This window comes from Acinonyx jubatus, chromosome A2, assembly GCF_027475565.1.
Source record: "Acinonyx jubatus isolate Ajub_Pintada_27869175 chromosome A2, VMU_Ajub_asm_v1.0, whole genome shotgun sequence".
NCBI classification, from domain to species: Eukaryota; Metazoa; Chordata; class Mammalia; order Carnivora; family Felidae; genus Acinonyx; species Acinonyx jubatus.
This window is the reverse complement of record NC_069383.1, coordinates 155,167,036-155,184,728: the sequence shown is the minus strand read 5'-3', so window position 1 is coordinate 155,184,728 and position 17,693 is coordinate 155,167,036. Positions and strand designations below refer to the sequence as shown.

At 40.1% G+C, this 17,693-nt stretch overlaps 1 protein-coding gene across 1 annotated transcript; it reads left to right on the top strand.

Moving 5' to 3' along the window:
* The first annotated feature begins 15,366 nt into the window (after positions 1-15,366).
* Positions 15,367-16,400, top strand: LOC106986305 (olfactory receptor 7A17-like). The gene has a single exon (XM_053219740.1). It carries the CDS (start codon positions 15,367-15,369, stop codon positions 16,333-16,335), a length of 969 nt encoding a protein of 322 aa, XP_053075715.1. The 3' UTR covers positions 16,336-16,400.
* The last annotated feature ends 1,293 nt before the right edge of the window (positions 16,401-17,693 follow it).

The following is a 17,693-nucleotide window of genomic DNA, read 5'->3' as shown; positions in this document are numbered from 1 at the left end:
CGAATTAGTCATTCCTATATCTTCTCTGGAGAAATGTCTAATGACATTGCCTGTTTTGTAACTGAGTTGTTTTGCTGTTGAATTTTTGAAATTCTTGAATACATTGTTTTTGTTTTCTTTTTTTAATGTTTATTTTTGAGACAGAGAGGGACAGAGCATGAACAGGGGAGGGTCAGAGAGAGAGGGAGACACAGAATCTGAAGGAGGCTCCAGGCTCCGAGCTGTTCAGCACACAGCCCAACGCGAGGCTCAAACTCACGCACTGCGAGATCATGACCTGAGCCAAAGTCCGATGCTCAACCAACTGAGCCACCCAGGCGCCCCGAAGTTTTGCAATTCTTTACATATTTTGGATATTAACCTATTATCAGGTGTGTGATTTTCCAGTCCTTTCTCCATTTTGTGGGCTGCCTTTTTCACTTGGGGAATAGTGCCCTTCAATGTCCAGATATTTTTTTTTTTTATTTTGCTGAAGTAATTTTTTCTCTAGTTGCCTGTGTCTTTGGTGTTATATTCAGGAAAACTTTGTCAAATACAGTGTCATGGAGGTGCATCTCTCTCTGTGTTTTCTTCTAAGGTGTTACAGTTTTATTTCTTTTTTTTTATTATTTAAAATTATTTATGTAAATTCAAGTAAGTTAACATACAGTGTAATATTGGTTTCAGGAGTAGAACCTAGGGATTCATCACTTACATATAACACCCAACCAGTGTCCTACTTAATGTCCATCACCATTTAGCCCATCTTCCCACCCACCTCCCCTCCAGCAACCCTCAGTTTATTCTCTGTATATAGGAGTCTCTTATAGTTTGTCTCCCTCTCTGTTTTTATCTTATTTTTCCTTCCCTTCTCCTATGTTCATCTGTTGTGTTTCTTAAATCCCACATATGAGTGAAATCATATGGTATTTGTCTTTTTCTGATGGACTTATTTCACTTAGCAGGATATACCCCAGTTTCATTCACATTGGTGCAAATGACAAGATTTCATACTTTTTGGTGACGGAGTAGTATTCCATTGTATATATAATACCACCTCTTTTAAATAGAACTACTGTATGACCCAGCAGTTGCATGACTGGGTATGTATCCAAAAGATACAAAAATGCTGCTTCTAAGGGGCACATGCACCCCAGTGTTTATAGCAGTGCTAACAACAATAGCCAAATTACAGTTTTATTCCCTATGGTTAGGTATGAGGTCCATTTGCAGTCATGTTTGTAGATGGAAGATGAAAAGGACACTTTCATCTTTTATTTATTTATTTTCTTGTATGTGGATATCCAGGTCTCCCACCACCATTTTATGTATGTATGTATGTATGTATGTATGTGTGTGTTTCTAGAGTGAGAGAGTGTGAGCTGGGGAGAGGGGTAGAGGGAGAGAGAGAAAGACTATTTATCAGTCTCCACACTCAGTGCAGAGCCCAATGCAGGGATTGATCCCACCACACTGGAATCATGACCTGAGCCGAAATCTGAGTTGGACGCTCAGCTGACTAAGCCACCCAGGTGCCCCATCATGATTTCTTAGAAAGACTGTACATTTATCTTTGAACTTTCCTGGAACTCTTTTCAGAAATCATTCAGTTGTATGTGAGTTTTTTTCTGGGCTCCCTCCTATTGCACTTAGTTATATTTCTGTTTTTATTACAATTGAGTTAAATTTGTTTTTGTTCTTAACAATGAAAACTGATCATTTAAAAATATAATGTGGGTGGTACCTGAGTGGTTCAGTCAGTTAAGCGTCCAACTTGAGCTCAGGTCATGTCTCACAGTCTGTGAGTTCAAGGCCTGCATCAGGCTCTGTGCTGACAACTCAGAGCCTGGAGCCTGCTTCAGATTCTGTGTCCCCCTCTTTTTCTTTCTCTCCCCCGCCTTGTGCGCTCTCTCTCTCATCTCAAAGATGAGTAAACATTTTTTAAAAATTAAAAAAAATATAATGTGGTAACTCTGAAAATCATATATCTCCCCCCTTCTCCAGGCATTATTTTTATTGAAGTATAGTTTACATACAGTGTTATATTAATTTGAGGTGTACAATGAATAACTTCAACAATTTATACATTGTTCAATAGTTATGGAGATAAGTGTGCTCTTAATCCCTTTATCTTTTTAAGTATTGTTTAAAAACATTTTTATTTCAGAGACAGAGAGAGCACAAGATGGAGAGAGGGTCAGAAGGAGAGGGAGGGAGAGAGGGGAAGAGAGAGAGAGAGAGAGAGAGAGAGAGAGAGAATCTTAAGCTGACTGCACCCTCTGTGCGGGGCCCAACGCAGGGCTGTATCCCATGACCCTGGAATCATGACCTGAGCTGAAATCAAGAGGCAGTCGTTCAACCAACTGAACCACCCAGGCACCGATTAATCTCTTTTATCTATCTCATCCACCCACCCCACCCCCTTCCTTCTGGGAACCACCAATATGTTCTTTGTATTTCAGAGTCTTTTTTTTAAATATATTTTTTAAGGGGCACTAAGGAATCTACTCCTGAGATCATTGTTGCACTATATGCTAACTAATTTGAATGTAAAGTTATTTATTTATTTATTTATTTATTTATTTATTATAAAATTTATTGTCAAATTGGTTTCCATACAACACCCAGTGCTCATCCCAAAAGGTGCCCTCCTCAATACCCATCACCCACCCCCCCATCAACCCTCAGTTTGTTCTCAGTTTTTAAGAGTCTCTTATGGTTTGGCTCGCTCCCTCTCTAACTTTTTTTTTTCCTTCTCCTCCCCCATGGTCTTCTGTTAAGTTTCTCAGGATCCACATAAGAGTGAAAACATATGGTATTTGTCTTTCTCTGTATGACTTGTTTCACTTAGCATAGCACTTAGCATAACCATCCACATTGCTACAAAAGGCCATATTTCATTCTTTCTCACTGCCAAGTAGGATTCCATTGTGTATATAAACCACAATTTCTTTATCCATTTGTCAGTTGATGGACATTTAAGCTCTTTCCATAATTTGGCCATTGTTGAAAGTACTGCTCTAAACATTGGGGTACAAGTGCCCCTATGCATCAGCACTCCTGGATCCCTTGGGTAAATTCTTAGCAGTGATATTTCTGGGTCATAGGGTAGATCTATTTTTAATTTTTTGAGGAACCTCCACACTGTTTTCCAGAGTGGCTGCACCAGTTTGCATTCCCACCAACAGTGCAAGAGGGTTCCCGTTTCTCCACATCCTCTCCAGCATCTATAGTCTCCTGATTTGTTCATTTTAGCCACTCTGACTGGCAAGAGGTGATATCTCAGTGTGGTTTTAATTTGTATTTCCCTGAGGAGGAGTGACGTTGAGCATCTTTTCATGTGCCTGTTGGCCATCTGGATGTCTTCTTTAGAAAAGTGTCTATTCATGTCTTCTGCCCATTTCTTCACTGGGTTATTTGTTTTTCAGGTGTGGAGTTTGGTGAGTTCTTTATAGATTTTGGATACTAGCCCTTTGTCTGATATATCATTTTCAAACATCTTTTCCCATTCCATCAGTTGCCTTTTAGTTTTGTTGATTGTTTCCTTTGCAGTCTTCTGTACTTCTTTAAAACTGTTTAGACCTCTCATTAAATTCTATTGCATGGATTTAAAAAAAATTAATGTTTATTCATTTTTTGAGAGAGAGAGAGAGAGGAAGAGAGAGAGAGAGAGGAAGGCCAGAGACAGAGGGAGACATAGAATCAGAAGCAGGCTCCAGGCTCTGAGCCGTGTGCACAGAGCCTGATGCTTGGCATGAACCCAGGAATTGGGAGATCATGACCTGAACCAAAGATGGACACTCAAGCAACTGAGACCCCCAGGGGCTCCCATTTCATGTATTTTTAGAAACATATAAATAATATGGCAAATTGAATACTTAAAATGTGATAGGAGGAGACAGGGAGTAAATGTGAAATGCTTCTTCTGTGGGTTGAAAACAGGTACCTGTTAGAGTATCTGCTTTTGGAGGAAAATCATTGAACATACCAGAATTTATAGATGAGTTTCCAGGGTTTTATGCCAATTCACCTTGGCAAGTGATCATATCTATAAAAGCAGAGCCACCGGGAACCCTGTGTGATTAGTTTACAATAATCCACATTCAGTATGCAATCTGTAGTTTCCCCTCACACAGTCCTAACCATAAATTAAGTGTGAAGATAACAGAAATTGCAGCTCCTGATGTTTCAGGCCTTGATGGTGTCAACCTTGGTGATTTTTCCCAGGGATGCATTATTACTTTTCTGTTAATATTTGGTAGGCGGCAGCACTGTCTTGTGATTTCCCTCAGCACCTCCTACCGTCATAGGCTCTTCACAGATCTCACGCACAATAAGGCTACTCTGCCTATTGCCACCTCCATCTTTTCTAATGCTGCATCCCAGAAATTAGCAGTGAGATCAGGATACACTTATGGACCTAACCTGTGCTGTGTGAGACAGAGTAAGACGAATGTCTCCTTATCACCTGATGCCAGAGTCCCCCACTTGGATTGTAGGCGATAATGGTAATTCCCTATTACCTGATTCACAGTTTTCCAGCTAAAAGTTCACAGGTCTTTTCGAACACTAGTAAGCAGATAAACGTTCATGGAACGATATCTCAAATGCACAGACAAAAAGAAGCAGGGAAAGCAAGAAGAAAGGCAGAAAATAAAAACAAAGGAATAAGAAGAAAGCTTCTTTATAGCATTTGCCAATTTCCATGGTATAGTTGCTCTCATATTGCCCAATATCAAGGCGCCAGTTTTGGTTCAGACCACAGTCCCCATGAACCATTATAAGCTAGCCAGCGCCATCATCTCAGAGCCTTTGGGTTGTGTTTGGAGGAAAATGTAAACATTTGTTGTCATTTCACAGCCTTCCATCAGGTGTAAGTGGTCCCATCAATTGAGGATCTGGGTCAGTGAACAGTCTCAGGACTCATAGAGATTATGACCCCTTATTGTGGTGACTCAGGTCAATCTTGTCTTCATGATTATTAGAGGTGGATTTTTTTTTTTAGTTACACAAATCAGATGTGCCCTTGGTGAGCTGCCCGTCAATTTTGTCTCTTGGAGACACCCTGATGAATTTGTCATTTCTAAAAATTCCTGTGGCCTCACCAATTTGGATGAAAATGATTCACTCTTACATGCACTATGCATAGCATACCTCAAATGGTGTTGGACTGCTGCTGACATGGCCTCTGGCAGTTCAGGAGGGGCTGAAGTCAGGACAAAGGCATTTCAGTTTCAGCATGTCCATGCTAAGTCTGTCATATGGAGGGCAAGCTCTGTAGAGCTTGTGAGGGAAGACTTTAGGTGCTTCCCAAGGTAGTTCTCAATGCCCTTATGAATTTTATGTCGTCTGAAACCTCAGTTTTGGTATACTTTGGGGTTGAGACATTGAATCACACAAGATAAACATATCACGATGCCCTTGTCTCCTTGTATTTTGGATTCCTTCCTCTACGTCATATTAAGCTATTTATGGCACTGAAATTCTTTTTTTTTTTTTAAAAGTTTATTCATTTACTTTGAGAGAGAGAAAGAAGTAGCTGGATTGGGATAGAAAGAGGGAGAGTGAGAAAATCCTAAGCAGGCTCCATATTGCCAGTGAAGAGCCCAATGTGGGGCTTGAACTCAGGAACATGGCCTCAGGTCAGATCATGACCTGAGCCGAAATCTAGAGTCAGATGCCTAACCAACTGAACCACCAGGAACCCCTGAAATTCTTTTAGAACATGTCACTCTTTTAAAATTCTTTTTTGTTAGGGTAAAGTCTATATAAAATTTATTATTTTGAACACTTTGAGATATACTTATGTGGCATTAAGTATTTTCTCTCTGTTGAGCAACCACCACCTCTATCAATCTCCAGAACTTTCTCATTGTCTCAAACTGAGCCTTTGTGCCCTTGAAATACTATATCCGCATTGCCCCTTAGCCCAGCCCGTCTCCCACCATCCTACCTTCTCTCTCTAAAACCGAGTACTCTAGATACCTCACGTAGATGTCATTGTGTGAAACTGGTCCTTTTGTGTCTGGCTTCTGACACTTAGCGTTGTGTTTGAGAGTTTCACCCATGTTGTAGACTATGCCAGAATTCCGTTCATTGTAAAGGCTGAATGCTGTCCCGCTGTCTGCGTTCACGACACTTCGTTTATCTGTGAGTTTGTTGATGGACATTTGGGTTGCCTCCACATTTTCATTACTGTGAATAATCTGTTATGAAAACTGGTGTAGAAATATGTGTTTTGCTCCCTGCTTTACATTCTTTTGGGGTGTTTAAGTGGGTATATAAACAGAAGGAAAATTACTGCATTGAATGATAATTCTACATTTTATTCTCATCAGCAAAGCACAACGGAGTTCCAGTTTCTTCACCTCCTCACCAACACTCATTTTCTGTTTTGGTTTTACAACAGCCATCCTAGTGTGTGTGGCGTGGTATCACGCTATGGTTTTTATTTGCATTTCTGTAGTGATTAGTCATGTTGTGCATCTTTCATGTGCTGAGTAGCCATTGCTATAAATTCTTGAGTCCATTGCCTTTTTTTGTTTTTCAAAATTAGTTTTAGTTTTTTTATAAATGTATTTTTTATTTTTTAACTTTGTTTATTCTGAGAGAAAGAGAGAGAGAGAGAGAGAGAGAGAGAGAGAGAGAGAGAGAGAGGGATCGCACGAGCATGAGGAGGGGAGCAGCAGAGAGAGAGAGAGGGACAGAGAGAATCCCAAGCAGGCTCCATGCAGTCAGTGCAGAGCCAGAAGTGGGGCTCGAACTCACAAACTGTGAGATCATGGCCGAGCTGAAACCAAGAGTCAGACATTTAACCGACAGAAGCAACCAGGCTCCCCATTAGTTTTACTTTTTTAAAAATTTATTTAAAAGTTTTAATTCCTATGTAGTTAACATACAGTGTAATATCAGTTTCAGGTGTATAAGGTAGTGCTTCAACACCTCCATGAAACACCCAGTGCTCATCACAGCAAATGCACTGCTTGATCCCCATCACCTATTTCCCCCATCTCCTCCTTTCCCCTCTGGTAACCATAAGCTTCTCCTCTCTCTCTTTTCCTCTTGTACTCATTTGTTTTGTTTCTTAAGTTCCACATATGAGTGAGGTCATGTGGAATTTGTCTTTCTCTACCTGACTTATTTTGCTCAACGTTATACTCACTGACTCCATCCAAGTTGTTGCAAATGGGAAGACATCATTCATTTTTATGGGTGAGTAGTATTCCATTGTACGTCTATACCAGATTCTTATCCATTCATCTTATCAATGGACACGTAGGCTGCTTCCATTATTTGGCTACTGTAAGTGATAGTGCTAAAAACATAGAAGTGCATTTATCCCTTTGAATGAGTGTTTTGTATTTTGGGGGGTAATGACCCAGTAGTGTGATTACTGGATTGTAGGGTACCTCTGTTTTTTTTCTTCCAAGATTTTATTTAAGTTCAAGTTAGTTACCATAGAGTACACTATTAGTTTCTGGAGTAGAATTTAGTGATTCGTTGTCTGCATAGAATACACGGTGCTCATTGCAACAAGTGCCTCCCTTAATGCCCATCCCCCATCTAGTCTCTCCCCCATCCACCTCTCTTCCAGCAACTCTCACTTTGTTCTCTGTGGTTAAGAGTCTCTTATGGTTTGCTGCTGTCTATGTTTTTATCTCATATTAGTTTTCTCTCCCTTTCCCTGTTTGTTCTGTTTCTTAAATTCCACATATAAATGATATCATATGAAATTTGTCTTTCTCTGACTTATTTTGTGTGGCACAATACATGCTAGTTCTATCCATGTCATTTCAAATGGCAAGATTTCATTCTTTATGACGGTGAAGCAACAAATGCCCTTCTATTTTTCACTTTTTGAGGAATCTTCATACCGTTTTCCACAGTGGCTGCAGCAGTTTGCATTCCCACCATCAGTGCAAGAGGTTCCCCTTTCTCCACATCCTCATGGGCAGTATTTTTTTAAAATATATATTGTAAAAGTTTGTATTATGGAAGTATTGATTCACTGTATTGTACACCTGAAACTAATATGACACTGTGTGTTAACTAACAGGTATTTAAATAAGTTTTGCCTTAAAAAAAATGTTTAAAGAGAGAGAGCATGTAAGCGGGATAGAGGGGCGAGGGAGAGAGAGAATCCCAAGCGGACTCCATGCACAGCACAGAGCCTGACACAGGGCTCGATCCAAGAATCCTGGGTCATGATCCAAGCCCAAATCTAGTGCAGATGTTCAACCGACTGAGATACCAATTTGCCCCAGCGCCACCTTTTTAAAATTGAGTTGGGTTTCTTTTTTCAAGAATTCTTGAAATTCTGTACACAGTTTGGATATTAATCTTTTATCAGGTGTGTGATTCAGCAATAGTTTCTCCATTTTGCGGTTGCCTTTTCATTTGGAAATAGTGCCCTTCATGCACAAATATTTTGATTTTGCTGACGTAATTGTTTCTCTAGCTGCCTGTGTCTTTGGTGTTATATCCAAGAAATCTTTGTCAAATCCAGAGTCACAAAGATGTACCTGCATGTTTTCTTCTAAGTGTTTATTTACAGTTTTATATCTTACGTTTATTTTTTATTTTTTAATATAATTTACTGTCAGATTGGTTTCCATACAACACCCAGTGCTCATCCAAGTGCCCTCCTCAATGCCCATCACCCACTTTCCCCTCTCCCCTACCCCCCATCAACCCTCAGTCCATTCTCAGTATCCAAGTCTCTTATGGTTTGCCTCCCTCCCTTTCTGTAACCTTTTTTTCCCTTCCCCTCCCCTATGGTCTTCTGTCAAGTTTCTCAAGATCTTATGTTTAGATCTATGATCCATTTGGAGTCATGTTTGTAGATGTGGAAAGAAGGGTCACCTTCCTCATTTTGCACGTGGATATCCAGTTTTCCATCACATTTGCTTCAAAGGACTGCCTATATACCATTGAAATATGCTGCAGTCTTGTCAAAAGTCATTTAGTACTATGTATGAGGATTTATTTCTGGGCTCCCTCCTATTTCATTGAGTTATGTATCTATTTTTCTTGTTGTTGTGAAAGCTGGTCATTTAAAAATTAAAATGTGGTAACTCCTCTGAGTATTATATTTTCCTCCTTACCCAACCATTATTTTTGTTGAAGTATACTTTACAGACAGAGTTATATGAATTTCAGATGCACAATGTAATGCATCAGCAATTCTATATACTGCTCAGTGCTCATGGGGATAAGTGTACCCTTAATTCCCTTTATCTATCTCACCCAACCATAGCCACCTTTTCTCTGACAACCACCAGTTTGTTCTCCGTGTTAAAAGTCTGGTTTTTTGTTTCTTCTTTTTTCCATGTTTGTTCATTTGTTTCGTTTCTTACATTCCACACAGGAGTGAAATCAAATGGTGTTTGTCTTTCTCTGACGGACTCATTTCCCTGAGCACCATACCCTCTAGGTCCTTCCAAGTCGCAAACTTACATCATGTTTATTACTTTTTTGCTCTTCAATGGGGTCCATTGATTCCCTATTTTTCCATCTACACTTTTCTTAGGGTATTGTAGTAGCAACAGTCTCTGTCTAACATTGTTGCAGGATGAGTTTTTCACAGGGAGAGCTCGGCCCTGGACATCCCGTCATGAGATCTGCACTGACTTTCAGCTATTTTCCTAAATGCGTGTCAAGCTGAGAGCCAAAATATCAGCATCTCTGCTCTCTGAATGCTGTCTAAAGGCTCAGGGTAATTTTTGAATTGTCATTCTTGCCTTCTGATTGTTGGTAGCAAGTGTGAAGTATTTCCCTCATTGGCTGCCGGATTTCATCTTGGAGTGCCCTTACCACCTTCACCCACATGAAGACTCGGGACAATTAGTGGCTTGTTTGTGCAGCCTTCACCCATCTCTTCTGGAAGAGGTGACTATGTTGGTCTTCTCTTCATCAGGTGTCAGTGCCTCTTCAACTTAGCACATTCATTTATCTTTTTTTCTCACTCTGTTGAGACTGTGAGCTCCTCAAGAGAAGAGACCATTTCTTACAACTTTCATCCTTCCCAGGATGTAGTTTAGTGCCTAGTGTAAAGCAACTGCTAATGAAGTGTTAGTAAGATGCTTAAGGAAGCAAATGGTTGAGTGATATTAAACAGACATTGCCCACAATGAAGGAGAAAGGAGAAGTAGGAGAAAAGGAGAGACACTGTGGAGGCTGGGAGTTCCATGATTGTGAGCCAACAGAATGTGTACAGATGGGAGAAAGAAAAGAGTCAAGGAACACAGATTTTCTGAATAAAGAATTGTATACTTATGACGGGGTGCTCTGACTTATTGGCGAGAATGTCTAAAGACAGTGGATCTCCTTTTGAGATAAGAGAGTTTAATGGCATAAGAGACATTCAGGGAATTCCAGGCTGTGTTCCAACACTGGGATGAGTTTGCATTCTGTTTTTCTCTCCTAGCTCCAGAGACCCTAGGCTCATAAGGGAAAGAGAGACAAAATATTATTTCTTTAATGAGACTCATGGGAGTTTATTCCCTGCAGGTACAGAAATTGAAAATGCCTTTTCCGCACCCAGGAAGTCGACTCCTGTAATCTCTGATGATATGAGCACATAGCCGTGTTCTAGAGCCTTCACGAGTGGGGCCATGTCTCTTCCCTTCCTGGGGACATAACTTCCAACCACATCACTCATCCATGGGAGAGACTGAGTCATTGATCTCCCGCTGTTCTGTGCTAACATCTGGGTGAGTCAGGGCATCTTTAGAAGGACTGCATAAATGTGTTATGGTGGGAGGGACCCCTTGTATCTGTAGTTACTTTGGGGACATCAACAGGGACAATAAGTTAAGGAGAATTTTGATGCCAAGTCCTGCCCATTAAGGCTTTGATTCTGGAGGGCAACTCTGGATACACTAGACCATCTCTCCCTGATCTGTCTCCTCCGTAACACATGTCCTCCCCCTAACGTTGTCTCTTTATTTTATTTGTAATTGTTTTCATGAAAGACCACTCTTTCACAGGAGTCAGTGAAGGCTTTGCATAGAAGCTTATAGGTGCTGAGCCTTAAAGGGGTGTTGGGGATTTTTCATGGAGACAAGGGATGTGAGAAGTCCAGGAAGAAAGAGCAGAGAAGGAAATTTAGAGATTAAGTAGAGTGGGAGTTGTGCTGCTGGAATTAGAAATACTTCTTACTGTCTAACCAACAGTCAGGAGCAGGTCTGCAAAGTGAACCCAAATGAACCTGGCTGGGTAGGCAATAGTCAGATTAAGAGACAATCTTACATTTTGGCTAGAAGATCGAAATTGAAATCTGAAAATTGTGAAGTGTAAGTGCCGTTTTTATGTCAGGGGACAGCTATGACAAGGTCTTGTCTATGGAAAAACGACCCAGGTTATTGTGAGGAAGAAACTATTGCTGCATTCAGAGTGGGAGAGTGTTATTGAGGGATAGAAACAGCGCCAGGCACAGAATGGGTCTCTGAGGGGTGGAAATCGTGAATCCAGAAATTCAGATGAATTTTTTCATTCATTCTTAAGTATTTACTAGAAACAGTGCAGATACCGTATAGTCATTATTTCATTGAAAAATTTCAAAAACTGTATGTGGTATGATTATTTAATGTTACTGATGTGAAGAGTTACTGACAGCAGTGACACTGGTCATTTGGGCACATACCAGACTCTTTGGGACAATCTCAGAACACGGCGTTTCCAAAGATTTTTTAAATTCAATAATAATTTTAACTTTAATCGGCTTTTGTATTTGAACAGTGGTACATTTACAAAACAAACTTGCTGTGATTTTTCAGACGGTTCTCATAAGCTCCTTTCCAGTTTCTCCTGTTATGAACACATCCTCTCTCTTACACATGTTACTTTTAATCGTCCTATCTGTTGACCTTCCACATGCAGTGACTTTTTCCTCAGTCTTCCTTTGTTCTTGAAGCAATTGATAGTGCTAAGAGTACTGGTCAGGCATTCCGTAAGTCTTTTGGACTTGCCTTATTATTCTTTCTTTTCATGAGAAGACTGGGACGTGGATGTTGGACAAGAATACTAGAGAGGGAAAGAGGCATGTTCATTTCCTGACAGCAAGGGTACACACTATCAGCATGACTATTTCTCATTGGTGTTGATATCAATGTCCTGGATGACACGGGATTTGTCAGATTTGCCTTTCCCCTTTCTTTCCATCCTGTACTCCTGTAGGAAATTTCTACACACAACCCCATCTTTAAGTAGTGGTAGTTATCGCACACCTCCTTAAGTGTAGAATATTTCTGTAAATCATTGGGTTTCTTCTACACTCGAGATTGTGTCTCCCATATTTTTTCAATTATTTACATTATATACTCTGTGTTATAACCCAATACTACTTTATTTTGTTGCTCAGATTGTTGCAGCTGTGGCAATGGAGAGCTCCTTCAGTTACTGATATGTCCCTTTGGCATGTCTCCATCATTCTTGGCTTTTGGGGGGTAGCATTTCATTACTGTCTTACAGGAAAAGATGCTTCAGCTTTACCTTCAGCTTACTGTACTTTCCTCCAGAGCTCTACAATCAGTCATTTCTGCAAGGAGCCCTATTTTATTTTGTTGGACCATGGGATGAGATTCAAGAGATTGGTACCTGCTGTGCTTGTTGCTACCAGGGTCTCTATATCCCCTCAACTGACCTGGCAAAGACACATGAGGGTTTACTACTCTGTGTATATGTAGACATCCATACATGTGTCTATATGTAACCCTCTGTATTTTTATATAAGCTGAAGCAGGTTCATATTGATGGCTCCAAAATTAATTTATCACCAAAGATTCATAAGAGCTACACCACCTTGCTTACATGTAAAATGACACAACAAATGTGATACCTCATTCCCACCATTTACTATCCATTTCCTTATATGTTCAATTTCAGTTCACATGTGCAGGAGTATCAGCATTGCTAACAATAACTTCTGGATACACTTTAACAAGTATGGTGCTGGAGACCCATGGGGGAGGGGAAGGAAAAAAGAAGAGGTTAGAGTGGGAGAGAGCCAAAGCATGAGAGACTCTTAAAAACTGAGAACAAACTGAGGGTTGATGGGGGGTGGGAGGGAGGGGAGGGTGGGTGATGGGTATTGAGGAGGGCACCTTTGGGGATGAGCACTGGGTGTTGTATGGAAACCAATTTGACAATAAATTTCATATGTTAAAAAAAAACAAGTATGGTGCAGCACCTGTGTACAATTTCTTTCAAGTCCAGTTTTATACTCTTCTCTTTTCCCAGATCTTGCCTTTCTTCACATTTTTTTGCTTCACATTTTTTGTTTCACTGAGAATGTGTCATGCAATTGTAATACAGGTAGATTGTTTATTTTCACTTGGTGCACTCCATTCTAGGATTCCATCGGCCCCCTGAGTTTTATGTTTGCATTGACTTATATTCCGCAACTTTACTGAATTCGTTTATTACTCTAACAGTTTTTCTTGTTTTTAATGTCTTTTTTTAGTAACACCACCTTTTGTGAAGAGGAATCATATTGGTTCTTCCATTCTGATTTTGATGCCTTTTATTTCCTTCTTTTCTTTCTTTTCTTTTTTTCTTTTTTTGGCTAGTTGCTCTGTCTGGAACAGGCAATGCCACGTTGCGTAAAAGATATGAAAACAAACATGCTCGTCTTGCCTTATCTTAGGGGTCGCTCTCAGTGTTTCACTATTGAGAATGATTTTAGAGGTGGGTTTTCATATGACCTATTTTGTGTTGTGGAAGCTTCCTTCCATTCTTAGTTTTTGAATGCTGTTACTATTAAGGAGCACTCCACTTTGTACCATTTTATTTACCGTCAGTTGATATAATCATGTGCTTTTGCCCTTCATTCTGTTAATGTGTTGTACTACACTGAAGGAGAGTTATTAATTAAACCATCCTTGCCTTCCAAGTATAAATCCCACTTGGTCATGATGCAAAATCCTTTTCTACACTATGATCAAAAGCCTGCTATGCTTAAATAAGTTCTCATCAATATTTCATGGGAATATTGCTCTGTAGTCTTCTTTTCTTGCAATGGCTTTTCATGGCTTTGGTATCAGTGCAATGCTGACCTGATAGAATAAAGTACGAAATATTTCCCTTTGAAGACTTTGAGAAAGACTGGTGTTAATTCTTTTAATTCTGTGTGGTTCTAGAGGTCCTTGGCCATGGCCAGTACACTGGAATGCCTACATTACAAAATCCAGTTCTCCTAGGAGAAAGGAGCTCTTTGACTTACGGTGTAGCCTGTCCTCTGCTTTCTAAAAAGATGTGCTTCAGCTACAAGAGTATACGGTACCACGATAATGGAGAACTCTGTCTCTCTCCCTACCCACACTCGTGTGTGTGTGTGTGTGTGTGTGTGTGTGTGTGTGTGTGTATGTATATGTGTGTGTAGTGTAAAGAAAATTTATTAGTGAAGTACACACCCATAAAGCATTTATAGAAAGATGAAGCTGTCTTATGCAATAGAAAATGCAGAAATTAGACCAACTGGACCCAGAGTAAAGGTAGAGAGAAAGACAGAGAATTATGCAGGAATGAATTATGTTCCATTTGTATACATTACATAAAATGTATCCTGTTGTAGACAGACATCATATATAACATATACATATAAAAATGATGGTGAACTGTGGTGTCCATTGCCTTAGAATGTTTCCACAGATGCAGAAGGCTTTGAGCTCTTCTCTCTGTTATTTGCATCCAACTCCTACTCCTATTGTGTTACCTGCTCTTCTCACAACATTCTCTTTGATGTTGCCTGATGCTTTCATGTGAGCTCTTGATTCAGGTTCTTTCCACATGCGATTTCTCTGCCTTAAGTGTTTTGTTCAAAGATATCTGCACGGTTCATATATTTCTTAGTTTTCCAGCTCAGAATCTCCTGATCGCACATGATACAAAGGCAGGTTTCCTTCCACTTAGGACAACGTTGTCCTGAATTATTTTACCTGTTAGTTTAACCACCACTTGAAACGTCATTTATTACTTTATTAATATTCTATTCCTCCCTGTGAGACAGACACATCTTAGACTCAGTCTTGTTAAGGTAAAACACACATCACTACTTTTTGCTATGCTTTCAACAACACTTGTCACAATATAATTTGTAAATTTTGTTGGGTCAAAAAAAAAAAGGTCTCAGGAAATTTATGGAGAAGAACATTGCTTTGAATAATTGTTTTGATTCAGCACAAGAATTGCAAACAGTTTCAGACTCATGGAAAACATGGAACATTCAGATTCTCTGAAATTTTCTGGTACCTATTCAAGAATGGTAGGGAATGTATAATAATTAATGAGTGAAGTATGTTGAAAACACAGCATTTCTTTCAATTCTGTGATCACTGCCTGTGCCTTTACAATGCTCTTGTCTCTGTTCTAGCTGTTTTCACCAGACACATGGAAGGAAGAAATCAAACGCCTGTGACAGAATTTATCCTCTTGGGACTCTCAGACGAGGGGGGGCTGCAGTCCCTGCTCTTTTGGGTGTTCCTGTCCATGTACCTGGTCACCGTCACTGGGAACCTGCTCATGATCCTGGCCATTATCACAGATTCCCGCCTCCACACACCCATGTACTTCTTCCTCTCCAACCTGTGCTTTTCAGACATCTGTTTCACCTCCACCACCATCCCAAAGATGCTGCTGAACATCCAGACGCAGAGCAGAGCGATCTCCTACGAAGGGTGCCTCAGTCAGATGTACTTTTTCATGCTTTTTGGAGTATTAGACACCTTCCTCTTGACCGTGATGGCCTATGACCGGTTTGTGGCCATCTGTCACCCACTGCACTACATGGTCATCATGAATTCCAAGTTCTGTGGCATCCTGCTCCTGGGATCCTGGGTATTGAGTATTTTTAACTCTCTATTACATGACTTACTGATTTTACAACTCTCTTTTTGCACAGATCTGGAAATCCTTCACTTTGTCTGTGAACTTAATCAGGTGATCCAACTTGCTTGCTCTGATACCTTCCTCAATGACCTGATGATCTATCTCACAAGTGGACTTCTGGGTGTTGTTCCACTCACTGGCATCCTTTCCTCTTACTCTAGAATTGTCACTTCCATTTTGAGAATTTCATCAGTGAGGGGCAAGTATAAAGCATTTTCCACATGTGGGTCTCACCTCTCAGTGGTCTCTTTGTTCTATGGTACAAGCCTTGGGGTGTATCTGAGTTCTGCTGCTGCACAAAACTCCAGGACAAGTGCCATAGCCTCAGTCATGTACACAGTGGTGACACCCATGCTGAACCCCTTCATCTATGGCCTGAGGAACAGAGACATCAAGCAAGCCCTGGGAAAGCCCTTTAGCAGAGGGACGTTCTCAGCATATAAGATTCTTTGTTTCAGGATAAAGACTTGAGTAACAGGGGTCCAAACCCTAGAAAACCTAGATCATGATATTTGTATCAGTTCATAGATTGACAAACTGCAGTTTATCTTTTTACAGTATTTGATTGATAGAAGTTTTTCATACATTATGAGCAACTATTTCTTCTGTCATTTTTAGTGTTTATTTATTTATTTTGAGAAAGAGAGGAGGAGTGGGTGTGGAGGGACAGAGAGGTTGAAGGAATATCCCAAGCCACGTCTATCCTATCAGCACAGAGCCTGAAGTGGGGCTCAATACCACAATTTGTAAGATCTTGACCTGAACCAAATCAAGAGTTGGACACTTAACTGACTGAGCCACCCATGCACCCCTGCCATAAAATATTTAATAAAGGAAATTGGGTGCATATTAAATGACAGGAAAAGACAAAGGAATGAGGGTATGCTGTTATTCCTGCCAGGGGAAGGCATCTACCCCCTTAGATTATCTGCTTTAGGAAAAAGGAAATTTGTTATACCCAAGTCATACCAAGTATGAAAGTTTATGTTAACCACTCTAGGAAAAGGTCATATCTGGAACTGGAATCAACATGAAATTAACTCTATAACAACTCATATTTAGTCTCCAAGATCTAATTTTCTTCAACACAGTTGAAAACAGAAGTTCATTGAAGATAAAAATAGAAATCACAACCCATGATTCTTCAATTACTTTGTCACTGATCTACGTGATTCCCCTCGGCAGGCATTACTGGCTTTCTTCTAATGTTTTGATAGGCGGGACCATCCTCAGGATATATCCCTTGTAAGTTCCTACCATAATAGTCCTCATTTATAGATCACAAAAGCAAGGTGGGTATTCTGTCAGTGGCCAACTTTGTCATTTCTAAATATGCATCTCAGAAAGTGGGTATGAATAACAGAACATATCTGTGGACTTGCCATGGTCTTTGTGAGACAGAGTAAGTGAACTCCTTCATTCACCATGCAACCTTTATGCCACCACTTTGATTGGGAAGCTGCAATGGCATTTTGCTTTAGTGTTAGAGCCAGAATCCAGTTTTCAAAAAAAAAAAAATGATCTTAGTATTTTCCTTTTTACCCCGTTCACCCTTTTCCAGGTAGAAGGCCACAGGTCTTTTGAATTCTAGCATTTTGGTCAATGTTAACTCTTGCTAAGAAAAAAAGAGAGAGAATGCATAGAAGGGAGGGAGAAACAAAGGAGTGATGCAAGAAGGGCATAAAGAAAAATAGAAAGAATGAAAGAATGAGAAACAAGTGGAAGCCAATTTCTATGGAATAAATAGTCCCTCTATGACCATTAAGTGAACAATGTGCTGTCACTAAGGCAGGAACAGAATGGCATTACAGCTGGCACTCATGAAACAT